This window comes from Pteronotus mesoamericanus, unplaced genomic scaffold (assembly GCF_021234165.1).
Source record: "Pteronotus mesoamericanus isolate MK-2021 breed Mesoamerican mustached bat unplaced genomic scaffold, CSHL_Meso_final scaffold_167, whole genome shotgun sequence".
NCBI classification, from domain to species: Eukaryota; Metazoa; Chordata; class Mammalia; order Chiroptera; family Mormoopidae; genus Pteronotus; species Pteronotus mesoamericanus.
In genome coordinates, this window is record NW_026555308.1 from 15,693,688 (window position 1) to 15,712,170 (window position 18,483).

Consider the following 18,483-nt stretch of genomic DNA (forward strand, 5'->3'; position numbering starts at 1 on the left):
CCTGGCTTCCTATGGATTCTACAGGATGGGATATACAGGGGGAAAAATTATTAATCATGGTGACTAAGGGAGTTAAATTAGGGTCATGGTCAGGGTCGTGGTCTCTAAAATTGGCCAGCAGCTAGGAGAGGGGGATAGTTGAACATTGCATATCTCGTCTCAAGGTCAGCCATGCATTGCTTCATTCTGGTTTGCAAGGATTGGGTTGGTGGGGTGTTGCGGAGCTGAAACACAACTGAGGCCCAGATGTTACCTCTAGATTGGGGAACTTTATCTCTGTGGTCAATAGAACAAAGGCTTTGTTTCTGAGACTACTAGATGCTGACCAGAACCTCATTGTCCTGAGGGCTAATAATTAAGCAAGGAAAATCAGGTGGGTGAGTCAGGGGCTAAATGAGGCCAGTTTGAGTCAAAGGGGGAAAAAATCAAAATAAAAGGGCAGATTAAAGAAAATAAGGTGCCTAGGTTACAGCGGGAGCCATCCTCACTGCTAACCAGGAGGACCCATTTACACAAGGTAACCCTCCCCGCAACGTTCCCCCAGCTTGGGGTACCAGTGTTAGGGGATGAGAGGTCGTGCCCGCTGGTCAGAAGTCCAATCAGAGCAGGGCAGGCAAACCAGGCCGGCTCCAGTGGCCACTCAGGGGCAGGCTGACCGCGTTACCTTCTCTAGGACTGGGCGAACTTCCTGCCAATCAGGGGCGGGGCAAGGGGGCTCAGCCAGTAGCGTGAGGCAGCCGCGTCAGGCCGCGGGCCCGCGGTCCGAGCGGTGGCGGGGCTATCTTGTCTCGTAGACTGAGGGCGGGGCGGCTTCTAGCACCGCGCTGCTCTCCCCACCCCCCTCACCCGACCCTCCGCTCCCGGGCCGCTCGCGTCATGCCAAGCGCTACTCCACGCTAGTGCCTCCTTGTCTGTTACCCGCCTGCCCGAAGCCGCGCCCACTGTCCAGAGCCAGAGGGATGGTGGTAGTCACGGGGCGGGAGCCAGACAGCCGTCGTCCAGACGGTGCCATGTCCAGCTCCGACGCCGAAGACGACTTTCTGGAGCCGGCCACCCCGACGGCCACGCAGGCAGGGCACGCGCTGCCCCTGCTGCCCCAAGAGGTACCTGGACGAAGGCGGGTGCGTGGGAAGGGGTGCAGGGGGAGAAGTAGGTGCTGGGCGGAGCTGACCTTGGGATGTAACTACCGCTGGGTTTGGAGATCAAGGGTTGGGCTGAGGGATGCGCCAGAGGAGCTTTGCTCCCCTGCTCCCTTCTCACCGTAAAATGCACCAGGTGTCTCTTCCCTGCCCCAGAGGTCACCTGGCCCCAAACCCCCACCTTCCAGTACTCACTGTTTATAAGGTTGATTTACCCCGTGGAAAGAATAACTTGAAACCCCAAAAGATGATAGTACCTTCTCGAAAATCCAAGAGACCTCAGTGGTTCCCCAAACCCGATCTCCAGCTGCTCTGAGCCGGGGAGTAAGGACTGTGTACAGGTAAGAAGCAGGCCAATTGGTAGATGTGTCCACACTCCCCTGACAACTCCCTGGCTTTCCCTCACTAGCTGCTGTGCTGTGGTGCATAGTGGCTTCCACTGGTCTTAATGTGTATGACACTATCATATTAACACCTGAATTGATCCTTAAGAGAAGGGGAAAGTGGGGCGCTGTCGGGCACTGAAGACTGACTAGGAAGGAGGAGCTAAGGTAGTGCCAGATAGGGGAACATGTGATGTGTAGAGACAGGAGAATGGACAGAGCCCCGAAGGGTCTGGGCAGGGCTGGGTGAGGCTCTGAGGAAGCAGATAGTGTTATCTGGGGGTTAGTAGTTCATACTATTAACATTGTGGGATACTTGTGAAAATGAGCAAAACTCAATATGGAGCAAACAGTTGGATTGGTATGGGTATGAGATATCCTTGGGAAAGTTTTAAATGAAATGTAGAGTATTATTATCCCCAAATAATATTTGATTCCTTAGTATGCACATAGAATAGTTTTAGAGGAGCTTTAGAATAAGCAGAAGGCATTTCCTGTCCTAGGGTACGGAAGTGTAATAGTACATATATACATAGAACTGTAAATACCTATCTATTTCATTCATTCATTCAATGCATCTTTGAGTCAGGCACTGCACAAGGTCCTGGGTAAATTTTATTTAATGTATATTTATCCTACTTTGTTCACAAAGAATTTGAAAGTTGGGGAAAAGGACTTACTAGATAAATATACATAGATTCTCACTGGAGCCAGGGAGATGTCGTAATATTGAAAAGTATGCACTGGGACAAATTTTTAGTTGATCTGGAGCAGGAGAGTTGGACAATCAGAGAGAACAGGCTTTGTTTCTTTCAAAATCACAAGGAGTGAAAGATGTCAAAAAACAAAAATAAAAAGAACAGAAAAGGTCCCAAGCATTTTAGGGAGAACCTGGAGCTTCTCAGGGCAAATCTGTTCCATCATTCCCTGTTCTTCACCCTGCCCTTGCCTCAGGAGCTGTAGCTGGACTGGGAGTTAATCTAACTCCCCAGACTGAGAAGGAATTATTCAGCAAACATCCATGAGCCCTGCTGTGGGTGGCCTAATAATGAATGAGTTGTCATCCCTGTCCTCAGGAAGCTTGGGGTCTAGGAGGGTGGGCTGACACAAGAAAATAATTACTGATGTATTGTGTTAGGCACTATAATAGAGGAGGTGTGGCTTACAGTGAAGGCACAGTAGAGGGAGTGTTTAGTTAACTCTGTCTTGGGAGCTGACAAGAGACAGCAGAGCAGAAATGCTCAGAGTAGAGGAACTTGAATAGAAGCTCTTAGAATGAAGGATGCTGCTAACCTCTATGGTGCCTTGGTGTGAATTAGGAAAGGGGCACACATCTGGGCCGGCAGATCCCTCTCATCCAGGCACCCTTGGGCAGTGAACAATGTACACCACCCTACAGGACACTTTCATTTGCTAGATGGGCAAAGGAAGTGTGGTAAGAGCATTTTGGACAGAGAAGACAGCATGAGCAAGGGCACGAAAATGGTAAGTTCAGGAAAGGAGGATAATGAAGGCTTTGAACTCTGAAGCAGAGATAGTAGGATGAGGGTGGAAAGACCTGATTTAGGAGCTATTAGGGGGAGGATGGATAGGTCTTGGCAACTGGTGAGTGTGGGGAAAGAGAGGAGAGAGAAGAGTATTCAGAAAGACTCCTGGGTTTTAGAATTGGGTGACTGAGTGAATGGTGAGGCTTTAATTAGACCCAAGAAGACTGCAGACGGAGCAGCCCGGCTCTCATTTTTCTTGCCTGACTGAACACGCAGCTGTGTTTTTCCAGTTTCCTGAGGTTGTTCCCCTTAACATTGGAGGAGCTCACTTCACCACACGCCTGTCCACTCTGCGGCGCTATGAAGACACTATGCTTGCAGCCATGTTCAGCGGGCGGCATTACATCCCCACCGACACTGAGGGCCGGTACTTCATTGATCGGGATGGCACACATTTTGGGTATGTTTTTCCCTCTATAATCATCTTTGTAGTCCTAGAAAGTGAGTGGCCTGAGGTTAGGTATGGGGCTTTAGTATCTTCCAAAGTACCTGAAGAGGAGATAACATATTGATAGAGTTTAATAAATGTGACTGTTAAATTGGATCAGAATGTTTAGTTTCTTTTCCAGAAGAGACAAGGACAACTGGAGGAATCTCAGGTAATACAAACTGGCTGGATGGGATGAAACTGCTTCTGTCCTATGTAATTTAAGACTGTAAAGTTGTTGTCTGTGTGGAAAGGAATAGGTATGATCCCACCTAGAGGTGGGGGATTTCCAGAACAACTTCTCAGAGAATAAACACCCTCAGATCAGATTCTGGGCTCAGCATTGCCGGTAGGGAGGGAGCATGGTGTGTGGCAGCAGTTCCTGGGCGTCTTTCAAAAGTTTAAAACAAACAAACAAAAAAGGTGAGGGAAGGGCCAACATAGTTTGCCATTCTTTAATGTTGCCCAGAGAAGTCTTTAAAAAAACCAGAACAACCTTCAATTATTAGTCATTTTAATACTAAAACATAGGAAGACAGAATCTCAAAAAATAGATAGCCTTTTCCAAGAAAGGACTTCTGACAACCTTACCCGTAAACAATTTAAAGATTTTTATTTCAGTTTCTTTGTTTGTGGAATGGGAAATAATTATAGCTGCCTTGAAGGCCTGTCATGTGGATTAAATAGAGAGCCTTGATGTGACCCCTGGCCATGGTCTTCCAGAGTATATGGCTGAAGCTCTTTTCCCCTTCAGTCTAACTTTGGAGATGACTAGAGAACAAACATGGTCCTTGACCTTGAACAAAATGACCAGGGACGCAGACACTCTCCAATCACTACACCTCTGTGATGGCCTCCAAGTGAGATTTTCCACATTGGGAGAAGGGTCATTTTTATCCTCAGAAGGAGGCTCAGGTCAAATAAATTGCTTTGAATCATCTTGAGTTTCCCCATTGGGTTGTCAGCTGCCTCCAGTGCTGAGAAAACAAAGTGTCACATCGCTCTGCAGAGCTATAAAAAGGTTTTTGTTTGCAGTCCATTTGGGGGAGGAAAGTGCTGGCCCCAGCTGGCAGCTGCCACAACACTCGTGGCTGGGCCTTGCACTGAGAGTATGTTTTTCAGAACTTACCAAGCTTTGCTTAAGATCCTAGAGGACCAATTTTGGAAGGATTGGTGGGGAAGGGGCACAGGGTTTGGCTTTAAGATGATGTGCCCTTCCTCAGGTGGCTGTAGCTGGAGAGTGGCTGAGCCTGGCAAGGATGTGGGGCAGAAAGTAGGATATTGTGGCATTTATCCTCAGACCACTGGGCTCCAGTGGCCTATGATTCATCATCAGCAGATGAAGTTGTTGAAAGACTCAGATACAGTAAAATAGGAATTTAGGGCATTTGGTGGGGTCAATTTCTCTGCTGGGGCAGCCCATGTACCCCTAGCACCCACCATGGAGGCTGCTTGGGCCTCCACTTGGGGCAGTTTCCCATTGTGATCAATGAAGAGCTCTTTGGACTACAGTCTGGACCACTGTGAGTGTGGGTTTGGAGTCAATGGTGTCTACACCTAGGCTAACTGTGGCTCCTTGTGCGAGGATTTCCTTAACCTCTTTTAGCCCTACTTTTCCCTCATTTATAAATGGACATAAGGTAGCATCTATCCCATATTATTGAAGGGATTCAATGGGAAAACACATAAATATTAGCTGACACAGATTGATACTCAGTGAGTGTTAGCTGGTGTTGCATTATGGTAATAGGCTAACTATAGAGGTAACAGCTTAATCTTAGCATTTACTCATGTATCCTTACAGCAACATCCTTCCCACCTTCCATTGATGGATCTGATTACTCTTAGCACTGATGAATCTGAAAAGAGAATTAAAAGAGCTGAATTTTTTAATTTTTTAAAAGATTTTATTTATTTATTTTTAGAGAGAGAGGAAGGAAGGGAGAAAGAGAGGGAGAGAAACATCAATGCGTGCTTGCCTCTTGAGTGCCCCCTACTGGGGACCTGGCCCGCAACCGAGGCATGTGCCCTGAATGGGAATCAAACCAGTGACCCTTTGCTTCACAAGCTGGCACTCAATCCACTGTGCCACACCAGCCAGCGCAAGAACTGAATTTTTTAAAAAGAAAATGCAGTATGTGATTTTATTCACTCCTGAACCAATTTGTTCAGATGTTAATTTTGGACATTTGATTTCCATATAGCTACAGAATAATAATGGCAAGGATATGTAGAAGATGTAGAACTCTTCGACATTGCTAGTGGGAATGTAAAAATACTACAATCACTCTGTTAAACATGCACTATGAGTGAACAATTCTGCTAGTAGGTACCTAGGAGAAATAGGTGCATGTGTTCACAGCAAGTCTTATATGGGAATGTTTATCATAGCTTTACTCCGAAGAGTCCCAAATTGGAAGCAATTCAAATATCCATCAACGGGAGAATGAGTAAATAAGTTACAGTATGTATATGCATACAATGGTATACTACTTAGCAATACAAAGCAACAAACTACTGTTACACACAAGATAAATATCAAAAATATTAGGTTGAAGGAAAGAAGCCAGGCACAAAAGAGAACATACTGTGTGATTCTACTTATATGAATTTCAAGAAGAGACAAAACAGCCCTGGCCAGGTAGCTCAGTTGGTTAGAGATTCATCCTGATATGCCCAAGTTGTGGGTTCAATCTCTGGTCTAGGCACATACAAGAATCAACCAATAAATGCATAAATAAGTGGAACAACAAATCAATGTTTGTCTCTCTCAAATCAATAATAAAAAAAAAGCAAAATGAATCAGTAGAGTAGCTGCCTCTGTAAGACTGAATGGAAAGAGGCACGGGGAAACTTGAAGGAGATGGAAATGTTCTGCATCTTGAGGTAGGTAGTGGTTCTATGGGTATATTCATATCTAAAAGTTAATTGAATGGTACAATTAAGATTTGTACATGTGTTGAATGTTATTTACCTCAATTAAAAAATATACATGTAAGGTGGGGCAAAAACAAATTTACAGTTGTTCGTATGGAAAATAATACAATAATTAATAAATAATATCAAGAATAAACTGTTTTGTATACTCAGAACTGTAATCCTACTTTTGCCCAACCCTGTATATTAAGAGGCTAGTAATATTTTTCCATTATTCCTATATATAGCTAATAATAATACCTAATACCTAGTAATAATTGTAATTATAATAATGATACTGCTAAAAAGAACTATTAACACTTACTGAGGACTTACTCTGTGCCAGGTATTTTCTAAGCACTTTTTATGTGCTAACTCATTTAATCCTATTAACATTATGGAGTAGTTTTCTTATTTTCCCCCATTTTACAGATGAGAAAATCAAGGCACAGAAAGCTTATGTTCACTTACCCAAGGTTACATAGCTGGTGGTCTGGTTCCAGGTTCTGTGCTCTGACCACTGTGTGGCACTGGCCAGTCCCATTAGCTCTCTCTCACCAACATCCTCTTCTTCCTGCTCAGAGATGTGCTGAATTTCCTGCGCTCGGGGGACCTGCCGCCCCGGGAACGTGTGCGGGCGGTGTACAAAGAGGCCCAATACTATGCCATCGGACCCCTCTTGGAGCAGCTGGAGAACATGCAGCCACTGAAGGGGGAGAAAGTGCGCCAAGCATTTCTGGGGCTCATGCCCTATTACAAAGGTGAGGGGTCGGCTGCCCAGGACAGTGAGGGTAGGGGAAAGGAGTGTTGTAAGACATCGGTCAATGCCTAGCTCTCCGCCAGGACAGTGGGTCCAGAGTTCATGTGTATTACTCAAGATGGAAGAGAATCCCACTCCCTTTCTGCCCTTCCCTCTTGGTCACACCGGGAAGATACAGGCTCAGGAGGGCCCAACTTGCCTGTGACAGTCGTCAAATCACATTTCAAAGGGACAGTCCTCATCCCATCCCTTTGGTTTCCTTTTGCAGTAGAGAACCATGATCCCTCTTTAAATCTGTATCCTGCATAGGCCCGCAGAGTCCCTTCCCCCAGGAATCTGTGTCTTCCCTCTTGGATCCTGCTGTCGCTGGGCCTCTCTGTGCCCTCCCACTGCCAGTTCCCACCCCCCACCTGTCAGCCCCATCACAGTGATGGCTGCTGTGTTTATCCCCATAGACCATTTGGAGCGGATTGTGGAGATCGCCCGGCTGCGCGCAGTACAGCGGAAGGCCCGCTTTGCCAAACTCAAGGTCTGTGTCTTCAAGGAGGAGATGCCCATCACCCCCTATGAGTGTCCACTTCTCAACTCTCTGCGTTTTGAGCGGAGCGAGAGTGATGGGCAGCTGTTTGAGCACCACTGTGAAGTGGATGTGTCTTTTGGGCCCTGGGAGGCTGTGGCTGATGTTTATGACCTGCTGCACTGCCTGGTCACAGACCTCTCAGCCCAGGGCCTCATCGTGGACCACCAGTGCATCGGGGTGTGTGACAAACACCTCATCAACCACTACTACTGCAAGCGCCCCATCTATGAGTTCAAGATCACATGGTGGTGAGTAGTCCTGGTAGGGAGTAGAGTCCCTTCAGGAAAGGTGTCCATCCATTCCCCTCAGTGGCTCTGGGAGTCAGATCCCTAGAAGGGCTACTCATTTCTCAGAACTGACTGAGGTGAAGACTGAGTCCAGAGGCACAGCTCCAAGCGGATGGAGGTGCACCTGTAGTCTCCCCTGCTGTTCCTTGGGGTATCAAGGAGTATCTCCTCTCCCTCTTCCCCAAGAATAGTCCCATGCTTTATTTTAAGATGTGAAAAGACTCTTTTTCCTTCCGAAACATATTCTTCACCACTTTTTGGAGATGTAACTATAATTGCCAAAACCATGTACCAGGTTGGCCTTAGAAAAGCACAATGTTTACAGCCCTGATTTGGGCCTTGGCTTCTCCTATGTTCCACCAACCTTCCTTGCTTGAAGGGTTATCTTCTCAGAGGGCTGGATTGTAAATTTCAGAGTCGGCTTTTGAAGACTCTCTAAGTCAAGCAGGCAAGACATCTACATCTGTTATCTCCAAGATGTAACATCCGTTCTGGAGGCTCAGAATACCTCCTTGGCTGCCATTTCATCTGTCAGGATCCAGTTCGTGGTGAACCTCCTTGATGGGAACCCCCTCTTTTTAAAAAAAATTTCTTTTTATTTTTCAATTACAGTTGACATTCAATATTAAATCAATTTCAGATGTATAGCATAGTAGTTAGACATTTACCTACCTTACAAAGTACCCATATAACACCATACAGTTATTACAATATTATTGACTATATGCCCTATGTAAAGACATCCCCATGGCTACTTTTTTTTCAATTACAGTTTACATTCAATATTATTTTGTGTTAGTTTCAGCTGTACAGCATAGTAGAACGCCCTCTCTCCTTTTTTCAAAGATTTTATTTATTTATTTTTAGAGAGAGGGGAAGGGAGGGAGAAAGAGAAACCTCAATGTGTGGTTGCCTCTAAAGCGCCCCCTACTGGGGACCTGGCCCGCAACCCAGGCCTGTGCCCAGACTGGGAATCAAACCAGCAACCTTTGGTTCACAGGCCGGCACTCAATCCACTGAGCCACTCCAGCCAGGGTACTTTTTTTTTTTTCTTCCTTTTTTTAATTTAATCTTTATTGTATTTTTTTTCCATTATCATTTAATCCCCTTAATACCTCACTCTTCCCCAACCCCTTCTTAAACCTTGCCTTGTCCCACTAACACTCTCCTTCTAGGAGAGTGTTCTGAAGAAGTAAAGGAAGGGCTAGGTAAGAGGCACAACTATCCCGGGAGCTGTATGAAGACAGCAGCAAACCTCCATTCTGTTTTACTGCCCACATTTCAGAGAGAGAAAGATGTACAAGGTTCTGCTCCCACTGCATTTTCTTCTTGCTCTGTCTGCAGCCTGGGGCAGCTAGTCAGGATATGGGCATGCGTCTCCTAAAGGAAGACTGTAGCATTCTCAGTAATGGGAATGTAACATTTCTGTGCTGCAATAAGGACTTCTTCCAGTACTCATGTTGTGCATGACTGTTTCCGGCTGTTAGTGTAGGGAGATATTCTTACATGTGAAAAGCTGGTAAGGACAGCCTCACTGGTCTCAGCCTTACAAGCCTAGATTAGCGAGGTAGGGAAGAGATGGCCGAAAATGTCTGCATCCTTCCGAGGAAGAGAAGGCCAAGCCCTGGGACCTTGGCTGAATTCCCTCATGAGGCAATGACTCCCTGGCCCTTGTGTGAGAACAGAAATACCAGGGTATGTTTTTATATTCTTGTATTGTATTCTTATATGAGTGGAGCAGAGATATAGACTGAGATCTAAGAGGAAAGTACAGTCAGTTGTCCTGGTTCCAAGATATGCGTTCCCACTACTGTTCTTATCCACATGGATCGTTCCTTTTCTGGAGCTGATGCCGATGCTTCAGCTTAGCCCAACAACATGCCTCTTGCCTTGTTCTAACAGAAAAGTCTCCCATTCAAGTTGCTCTGATTGGTGTTACTGCCTACTACAAGTTCCATCTTTTGACAGACACTGAGGCAAGCTGTTCAGGAGGAAGTCAGTGGGAGCAGAGAGCACAGAATTAAGCCCATTGCTTTCAGTAATCTGGCCTTGAGGCCCGCCCCCTTCTCCACCACCCAGGCACAGCACACCACCGTGCTTGGTTATTTGGAGTCCACACGTGTAGGGCAGGGAGTGGCTGCTCTCCTCAAAAGCAGCTTTGCTCAAAAACAGGCCCTTGGAAGACTTGCTTGGGGCTACAGGGATGCTGTCCCTGTGCCTCTTGCTAGAGACACCCTGTTTTTCTGTCCCCCTGTGATGTCCTCAAGGTGGTATATACTCTGTGCCATTGTGAGGGAACAAGGTCCTCGGCCAGTAGACTAGGAAGAGCAGGAACACTGGTGTCCAGCTTAGAGCCCCTTCTAAATGGAGTAAAAGAATTCAGTGGCCCAGTTTGGCCCTTCTTTTGTAAGAAGCCAAGACCAGTCTTCAAAGTCTTTTGGATGTGGTGGGTTGTGGCAATGTCCTCCAAATGAAGGTTGTCTCTGAGGAAGTGACTTCTCCCCATCAGATCCCTTTTGAACTCTAAATGGCTGGCCCAGGGTGTAAGAAGGGGTGGGTCAGGAAAGAAGGTTCCAAAGGATGAATGCTTCTCCCTCATCCTGAGTAGGGACTAGATTCATCCTGCCATGAGACAGGCTAGTGGTTATTGATGGGTCAAAGTGCCTGCTTTTGGAGCTTCCCTTTTGACTTTGGGCTCCTTTTCTCCCAGGTGCCGTGCCCACAGGCTGGGAAGGTGAAAGTTTTAGGGGATAGGACTAATGGCAACAAAAAAGATGAAACAAAACCACAGTGAAATACATTACATCATCCCAGTAGAGGAATTCTGTGAGTAACGCTCTAAATAGAAGAAAGAGAGGAATCGACACCATCCTTACTTTACCTCTGGTTGGTTCACCAGGCTGCCCAGTGCATACTGTTTGGAAAGCAGTCAGCTGTCCTCTCAAAAGTGTCTGTTCTTTCTTTCTGGAGTTTAGGATATTCTGGGGGCTGCCTGAGCCTTGTGTCTCAGGCTAATCAGGCTCTAATAATCTTCCTGTTCTGGGTCGCCCATTGGAGGACTAGGAAATTGACATCTGCAAGCCACAAAGTGGGGTGCGCCTCAGTGTGCGACCTCAGTCTCAGCTGGATCCTGAAGAGGTTCAGATACACAACAGAACAAAAACTATTCACACTGAGCACTTTGATCCCAGTTAGAATTTCAAATACCATCCTTCTGCATACCTCCTGTCTAATTCCAACATAAGTGATGGAGCTTTCCTGGGTACCATTTTGCTGGGGCTCTTTCATGAAGGCGGTGCCTGCCTCATGATCCTTAAAAGAGAGAGGCTTTATTCATGAAAAGCAGAGTATCGGGAACTGAGGTGGAAGAAGCACTCTTTGGAATTCTGGAAGAAACCTATATGTATACATATGTTAATTGGGGGGAGGGTGGGTTGGCAGGGGGCTGGAGGAGGTGGGAACAGAGACGGGGCACAATAACAGGCACTTGCCGCTGGAGTGTGGGAGGTCACCCAAATCCATTGTCTTCTGTATGGTGTTGGGTTTCTGTACACAGTAAAACTCTTCCCGTGTTCTTTCATTATTTGTCTGTGAGCATTTTGGTGCATGGAGCCCCTGTACCCTCCCATGGCATTAAAGTCAACTATTAGAACCTGGGTGCTGTGCCTTTCTTTTTTTAGAGACTCACTCTCATCCTTCCTCGGCCCCCAACTTTGCTAGCAAATAAGTCTTGATTTCTCCTTAAAATGTGGTATGTTTAGGGATGCCACACTTAACAAAACAGGCTCTTCCCTGATATTAGCAGGTGAATTTCTGCCCTGACTTGAAGTTAAAAGGGCATGGCTGGGCTCACGGAGTTCCTTCCGTGGTTACACTAGCCTTGTCTCTGTTCCAGGGAGGTGTGTGCCTAGGCAAACAGCTCTACGCTCTTCTGTTGAAAGGTCTCTGGGGAAAGAAGATAGCACAATTGCGCGGTCCCTTGTATGGTTCACAACTGTGTCGGTAGCTCTGACAATTCCCTCCTGTCCGATCACCACTTTTTCCAAGAGGAAGTTGAGTGGCTCTAAGCATACGTGAGCCTCAGTGGTTAAGACCCTTCCTTAGGGACAATGGGTATCAGTTGCCCTTCCTCTGAAAGCAGAGTTTTGACACTTTCCTAGCTAATGAGTGTCCTCATCAGGATGCCCCTTGGAGTCACTTCATGGATTAACCCAGAAAGGTGAGCTCTGAAGTGCTGGGTAGCTATGCCACCCTCCAGCTGCTTCCCTTAAATCTCTGGTTATCCTAACTTTTAAGCAAAACCACTGTATCATCTGTGCCAAATGTATTCCCTGACCTAATTACTGTGCAACACTCACATAGTAATAATACACTAATAATATCTTACAAATTGGGAACTGAAGCTTGTAGAGGTGTAATTTCCCCAAGGGCACATAAGCAGTAAGTGGCAGAGCCAGGATGCAAACCCAGAGCCCTTTCCTGAAATCCTCACGGGTGTTCAACACAGAGCCCTCCCTTCCACTTGGCAGCTCAGTGTCCCACCTCTGAGGCTCAGGGCTTCACCCTGCCTAACCTATACAGGTTTGAAAAACAAATTCTCTAGACGGAATACTAGAAAGACTTCCTTAGACCTGTGGGTCTTAAGTAGCCCAGAGAATTAAGGAGATAGATGGGGTTCCCAATGTCCACTAGGTGCTGAAGGGTCCTATTCACGGGACAGTGAGTAGAGGATGACTGAGCCGGCGAGTAGTGACTCCCTGGCTGGACACCGTGCGGTGGGATAGCCTGGGACAGCCCAAGTTAATCTGACTCGTGCAGCCGACGGAACAAACCACACACGTGTGCTATGCAGCTTGACCACGGGAGGTACACGCAGGGTCACGGCCCTTCTTCAAGGACCCCTGGTGTCAAGAGAATAATTGAATGGGAGACTCTAGTTCAGCTCAGGGGACATCGTGTGCCTGGCTTGGGGCTCATGACCCTTGGACTCCAGGTCTCCACTCTGCCTGTGTGTCCTTTGTCGTCATTTTGAAGATGATGACCTTTTAGTTGGCTGTACTTACTTTTCATTAGATTTGTTTAACTTATAGCCTGTTCCTTTAGCTTTTACTTACCTTTAACTTTCTGTCCTTTGATTCCTTACCATTGTTTCTGCTGTAATGTACTTTAGATTTCTCTATTTTTTAAACATTTTAAATTTTACTTCGTTTTTAAAGTCAGAGCTTATGCTTTATTTTTTTAAAAAATTTTAAAATTATATTTGCCATTAGATAATATATTAGTTTCGGGTGTACAACATAGTGGTTAGACCTTAGAAAATGATCCCCCAGTAAGTCTTGCACCCACCCGACACCCTATACAGTTATTATATTATTGACTATATTTCCTGAGCTACATTTTATATCCCCGTGACTATTTTGTAACTGACAATATGTACTTCTAAATCCCCTCCACTATTTCACGGATCCCTCCACCAACCCCCTTCCACCTGGCAACTCTCCGTTCTCTGTATTTGCGAGTTTGTTTCTGCTTTGTTTGTTCATTTATTGTTTTTTAGATTCCACATAAGTGAAATTCTATGGTATTTGTCATGCTTTGATTTATTTAACTAAACTTTATTTTTAACATAACTTTTAAGTGAAGTACATGTATAAATAGGATGCCAATGAAAGTAGCTTTTGTTCTGAGCAAGAATAATCATGTGCTTTTTTTTCTTCTCTAAGTCATTTCTACAATGATCTTATTAGCTGTGAACATTAGATACTTCATTTTTCCCTTTAGAGGAATATCTAAATACAAGGAAAAACTGATAGGGCTATTATCAAACTTTTACCTTTCTCTCCAAAATGTCCCCTCATCCCCTACACAAAATAGCAGTAAATACAGCCTTAGGAACAATTTTTGGACTGCGAGGAACTTCTCCCTCACACACTTGACACAGTCAGAGATTGCATCTCCTCCAACCTCCTAAAACCAAGCGGAGAGAGGTGCACCAGGAAAAATTTCAACAGGGCTGTGAGAAAGGCTGGATTGAACCATCTTGAGCTGTCTGGAAGCACTTCATAAGAGGGCCTATAACCAGGTTATGAGACACATTCTCCAGCCTTCCGTAGCCTCAGTAGCAACCTGATTTACCCTTCAAGCCATGACTTTTAGAGAAGTCTCCTACTGTATTGCAGACCCTGATCTTTTCCTATGTCATGGGATCTTGCCAGATGACCTGGCTTCAGTAGATCTTTGGAATAAATGTGTTCATACTTCTTTCAGTTATTCAATAAAATCAAGAAATAGAACCCCAACATACCACAAAACTTGGAGCTTGACCTCCATTAGAAGAAATTTCCAAGTTGGGTCAAATCTTACACCTTTGTTATTTTTGTGAAGGGAGTGGGATGGTGCCATGAGTAGGCGTAAGTGCGTATCGACCTCTGTAAATGCCTTTATTAGTGTGTTTCTTAACATTACATCCTGATCACTGGCTCTACCTTGGCTTAATCTGTCTGCCCAGGGGCCTGTTCTGTACGTGCACGTGTTCTGGGTGCTTACTTTCCCTCCTCTCACAACGCCAGTTCTGCCTCCTCCCTTTGCTCATGACTGTCCTGTCTTTGGCATTTCATAGCTGGTGGGCCACTTCTGGCCATGTCTTGTCAGCATCTAGTAGCCAGTTGTGGCAGAGACACTGTGCCCAGGGCTCCCCTCTTATTCTCAGGTGGTTAAGTGCTTTTTGCATCGAGGTCCCTGGCTTTCCATTTCAGCTTTCTCATCTGGCCTGCTAGGTTTTGGGGAGCATTTTTAGCCCCTCTCTAGGCTCTGTACCCACCTCCACAAGTGCAGCAGAGGATGCTCACGAGACCCCACTGAGCAGAAGTTAGCTTCACCCTCCTCTACCCCAGGAGGGGGGAACTGAAATACTTCACCTGAAAACTGAGTTTACCTAACAAAAATATGAACTTCCCTGGTGAGCTGACCACATCACTATTAGCTGAAATGAGGGTGGCATTATTCACTTAGCACTCCCATAAATCAAGGCAGAAGGTATCTGCTTCCAGACCTGTGCAGGGAATGCCCCTCCCAATTGCTTAATATTATCTTTCAAAGTGCAGCTTTATTTGGAAACCCATTGGTCCCGAGAGAGGACATCGAGGAGTCCCCTCTAGTCACCTGCAGGAATTTTCCACCACTTTGCTTATCTGGCCTTTTAGCCCAGAGGATTCCAAGGGGTGGGGTGTACTATCTGATTTGTTACCCTTGTCAGTGCCCTTTCTGGCTGGGATGACAAGCCTGATCCCTTTGTGGCAGCAGCACCCAAGGGATAGCCTGAATTTGTGGATTAAAATCAGAGGTAGAATTCCCAGATAAGTCCAACCAAGGTATGATACAAGAATGTTACTTTGGTGCAAGGCTTTCCAGGTTTCTGGGGCTTATAGGCAGTACTGGTCATTGGTTCATATGACCCTCAGGTTCCTCACTTGACCATTCTCTCTCTCTAGGAGGTGAGTTCCCCCAATCCCTTTCTAAGGACCCAGCATTCCAATTAGCTGAAAACCTTGTACATCTTTTCTCCTGTCCTGGTCCTATACCACCGTGGCACCCTTAATGCCTTGGCAGTGTCACAAGGAGGCACAAGCATAGGCAGCGTCGGTCCCTTGTTTCCACAAACATATCTTTGATGCTGGTATTGGCTAAGGACAACAACACTTGTGGCTCTAAGGGTTGAGATACCAACAGATTCAAAGTCTAGAGGCACCATTTGAAAGAACCCCTTCAGGGATATCTGTTCACAACAGCCTGGAGCAGTCAAGGTAAAACTGGAAACAAGGTAAAACTGGAAGAGAGGGCTGGCTATGTGTTTCAAACATTTTGGCCTCAGAAGATGCTTCATTACATATATGCAAGAGCCCAAGGAGCCAGCAGAGGAGTTCCAGCTTTGGTGGTAACTGACTGAGAGAAGCCACTGCAAACTGCAGGTAGGTAGCCACAGGCAGCAGAGGCCAGCCAAAACCCCAAGGCCTCTCAAAGTGAGTATGAAAAGGAATTGTATCCCTTTACAATGGCCGATTGGTGTACCAGGAGAGGGAACTGTACTCACATGCTCCTGATCCACCCTGTTTTTCGTCCCACATGTACCTTTCCTTCTCACCCATTCAGAATGGAAAATAACATGGAGACTTCTTGATACTATACATCCGAGATATCAATCTATTGTGTCTCCTTGGGTCATCTTGCCTGAACTGCATTTAGAGTCATGTGTATTAGGAGAAAAAAAAAAAGACAGCATACTAATTAGAACAATTTATATCTTTAATATAAAGAACAATTATAATAGTATTGGAGTAATGAGGAATTGGCCAAGAAAGAGGTAGTGGTAACTATAATGAATATAGGAGCAGCACATGTAAGAAGCAGACACTACCCTTAGGGCTGAGATAGAGGATCCAAGAAAGAACACCCCAGAGCTAATATTCAGACCTCCTGGGAGAAGGCATGGCCATGGCTCACTGAATGGCAGAGAAGTCGCTGGGGGGGTGCTGTGCTGTTGGGGCCTGTGGAAATCTACCCTGTAAGGTGCTGGGAGAATCTGTTCATGGGACATGTCTTGCCAGAGGCACTCCTCTACAAAGCCCAAGGGGAGAGCTGGGGAAAGCTGTTGGCCTCTTTGTGCTGCTGAAAACTGAGTTTACCTAACAAAAATATGAACTTCCCTGGTGAGCTGACCACATCACTATTAGCTGAAATGAGGGTGGCGTTATTCACTTAGCACTCCCATAAATCAAGGCAGAATGTATCTGCTTCCAGACCTGTGCAGGGAATGTTCCACCCAATTGTTGGGTGCTGGAGAAGCTGTGAGCAAGCACGCCTGAACCAAAAAGGAAAATACCTTCCTTCTTGCAATGTTTCACCAATGGCCTCTACTAAAAAGTTTTAATAGTGTTAATTGGCAAAAGAAACATTTTCAAAGGTTCCAACCCAATTTTTGCAGAGACGATGAAGTGGAGCTAAGAGGCGACCAATAACTGGTACATCATCTATCTGCTGATGACTCCCAAGTTATACTCCTGCTCAGGCTTCTTTCCTCAGCCTCAAATTATACATCCAATAACCTGCCCAGTACTGCTGCTTAAATATCTGTTAGCCACCTCAAACTTAACATATCCAAATGGAATTCCTTATCTCCCCTCCCCACCCCAAATATCTTCCTCATTTTATCTTCTCTGTCTCAGGAAATGGCACCACTATCCACCCAGTAAAGGAAAACCTGAGCGTCATCTTTAACTCCCTTACCTCACCTTCTACTTTCAATCCATCACCAAGTACTTGAATCCATCTTCGGGATGTATCTTGAAAACATTCACAAATTTACATGTTACATACTCAATGACACTAATAGTAATTATTTTGATTATGTCTCTATCCCCTTTCAAATAAGCTTCCCAAGCCTTGGCCAGGTGGCTCAGTTACTTGGAGCATTGTCCTATACACCAAAAGGTTGCAGGTTCAATTTCTGGTCAGAACACATACCTAGGTTGCAGGTTCAATCCCCAGTTGGGGCACATATGGGAGGCAACTGATTAATATCTCCCTCCACCCCTTTCCTCTCTCTAAAATCAATAAACATATCCTCAGATGAGGATTTAAAAAAAAAACAAAACTCCCTGAGGGCAGAGTTTTTGTCTCTTGTTTCCAACTTTATCCCAAGGCTTAGAACAGTGCATGGAAAAAAGGTACTCATTCAAGGTCTGTCAAATGATTGTCCAGTATATGGACAGGAGACCTCTTAGACTGAAGCATCTTAGAATTATCATGCCCTGTGATTAAAGTCAAGGGAAAACAACCCAATTCAGGCAGGATAATCAATGACCCTTCAAGAATGAAAGTTTAGGTCGCCCGGCCAGGTAAAGAGATTAAACATGGAGATTAAGTATGATTTATGGAGACGCATATGGGTGTTAAACTGATAAGGGGTATAGTTGTGATGCTTACTTTTTTAAAAAGATTTTATTTATTTTTAGAGTGGGAAAGAGAAGGAGAAAGAGGGAGACAAACATCGATGTGAAAGAGAAATATAGATGAGTTGCCTCTCACATGCCCCTAGCTGGGGACCTGGCCGGCCTGCAACTCTGACATACGCCCTGACTGGGAATGAAACCAGGTTTGCAGGACGACACCCAGTCCACTGAACCACACCAGTCAGGGCTGTGATGGTTAATTTTATGTTTCAACTTGGCTGGGCCATGGTGCTCAGATACTTTGTCAAATGCTATTCTGGATGTTTGGGTAATAGTGTTTTCACATGAGATTTACATTCAAATCAGTGGCCTTTGAATAAAGCAGATTATCTGCCATAATGTGAGTGGAATTCATCCAATCAGTTGCTGCTAGAAATAACAGCTCAATATTATATAAGTTAAAATTCCTGTCTTAGGCACACATTACAATTTGAAAC

General features: G+C 45.4%; 1 protein-coding gene across 1 annotated transcript; it reads left to right on the forward strand.

The window, feature by feature from the left end:
- Positions 1 to 886: 886 nt before the first annotated feature.
- Positions 887 to 8,082, forward strand: KCTD7 (potassium channel tetramerization domain containing 7). Its single transcript, XM_054589680.1, has 4 exons — positions 887 to 1,103; positions 3,300 to 3,469; positions 6,995 to 7,173; positions 7,628 to 8,082. The coding sequence occupies exons 1-4, from the start codon at positions 960 to 962 to the stop codon at positions 8,002 to 8,004; spliced, it is 870 nt and encodes a 289-aa protein (XP_054445655.1). The 5' UTR covers positions 887 to 959; the 3' UTR covers positions 8,005 to 8,082.
- Positions 8,083 to 18,483: the final 10,401 nt, after the last annotated feature.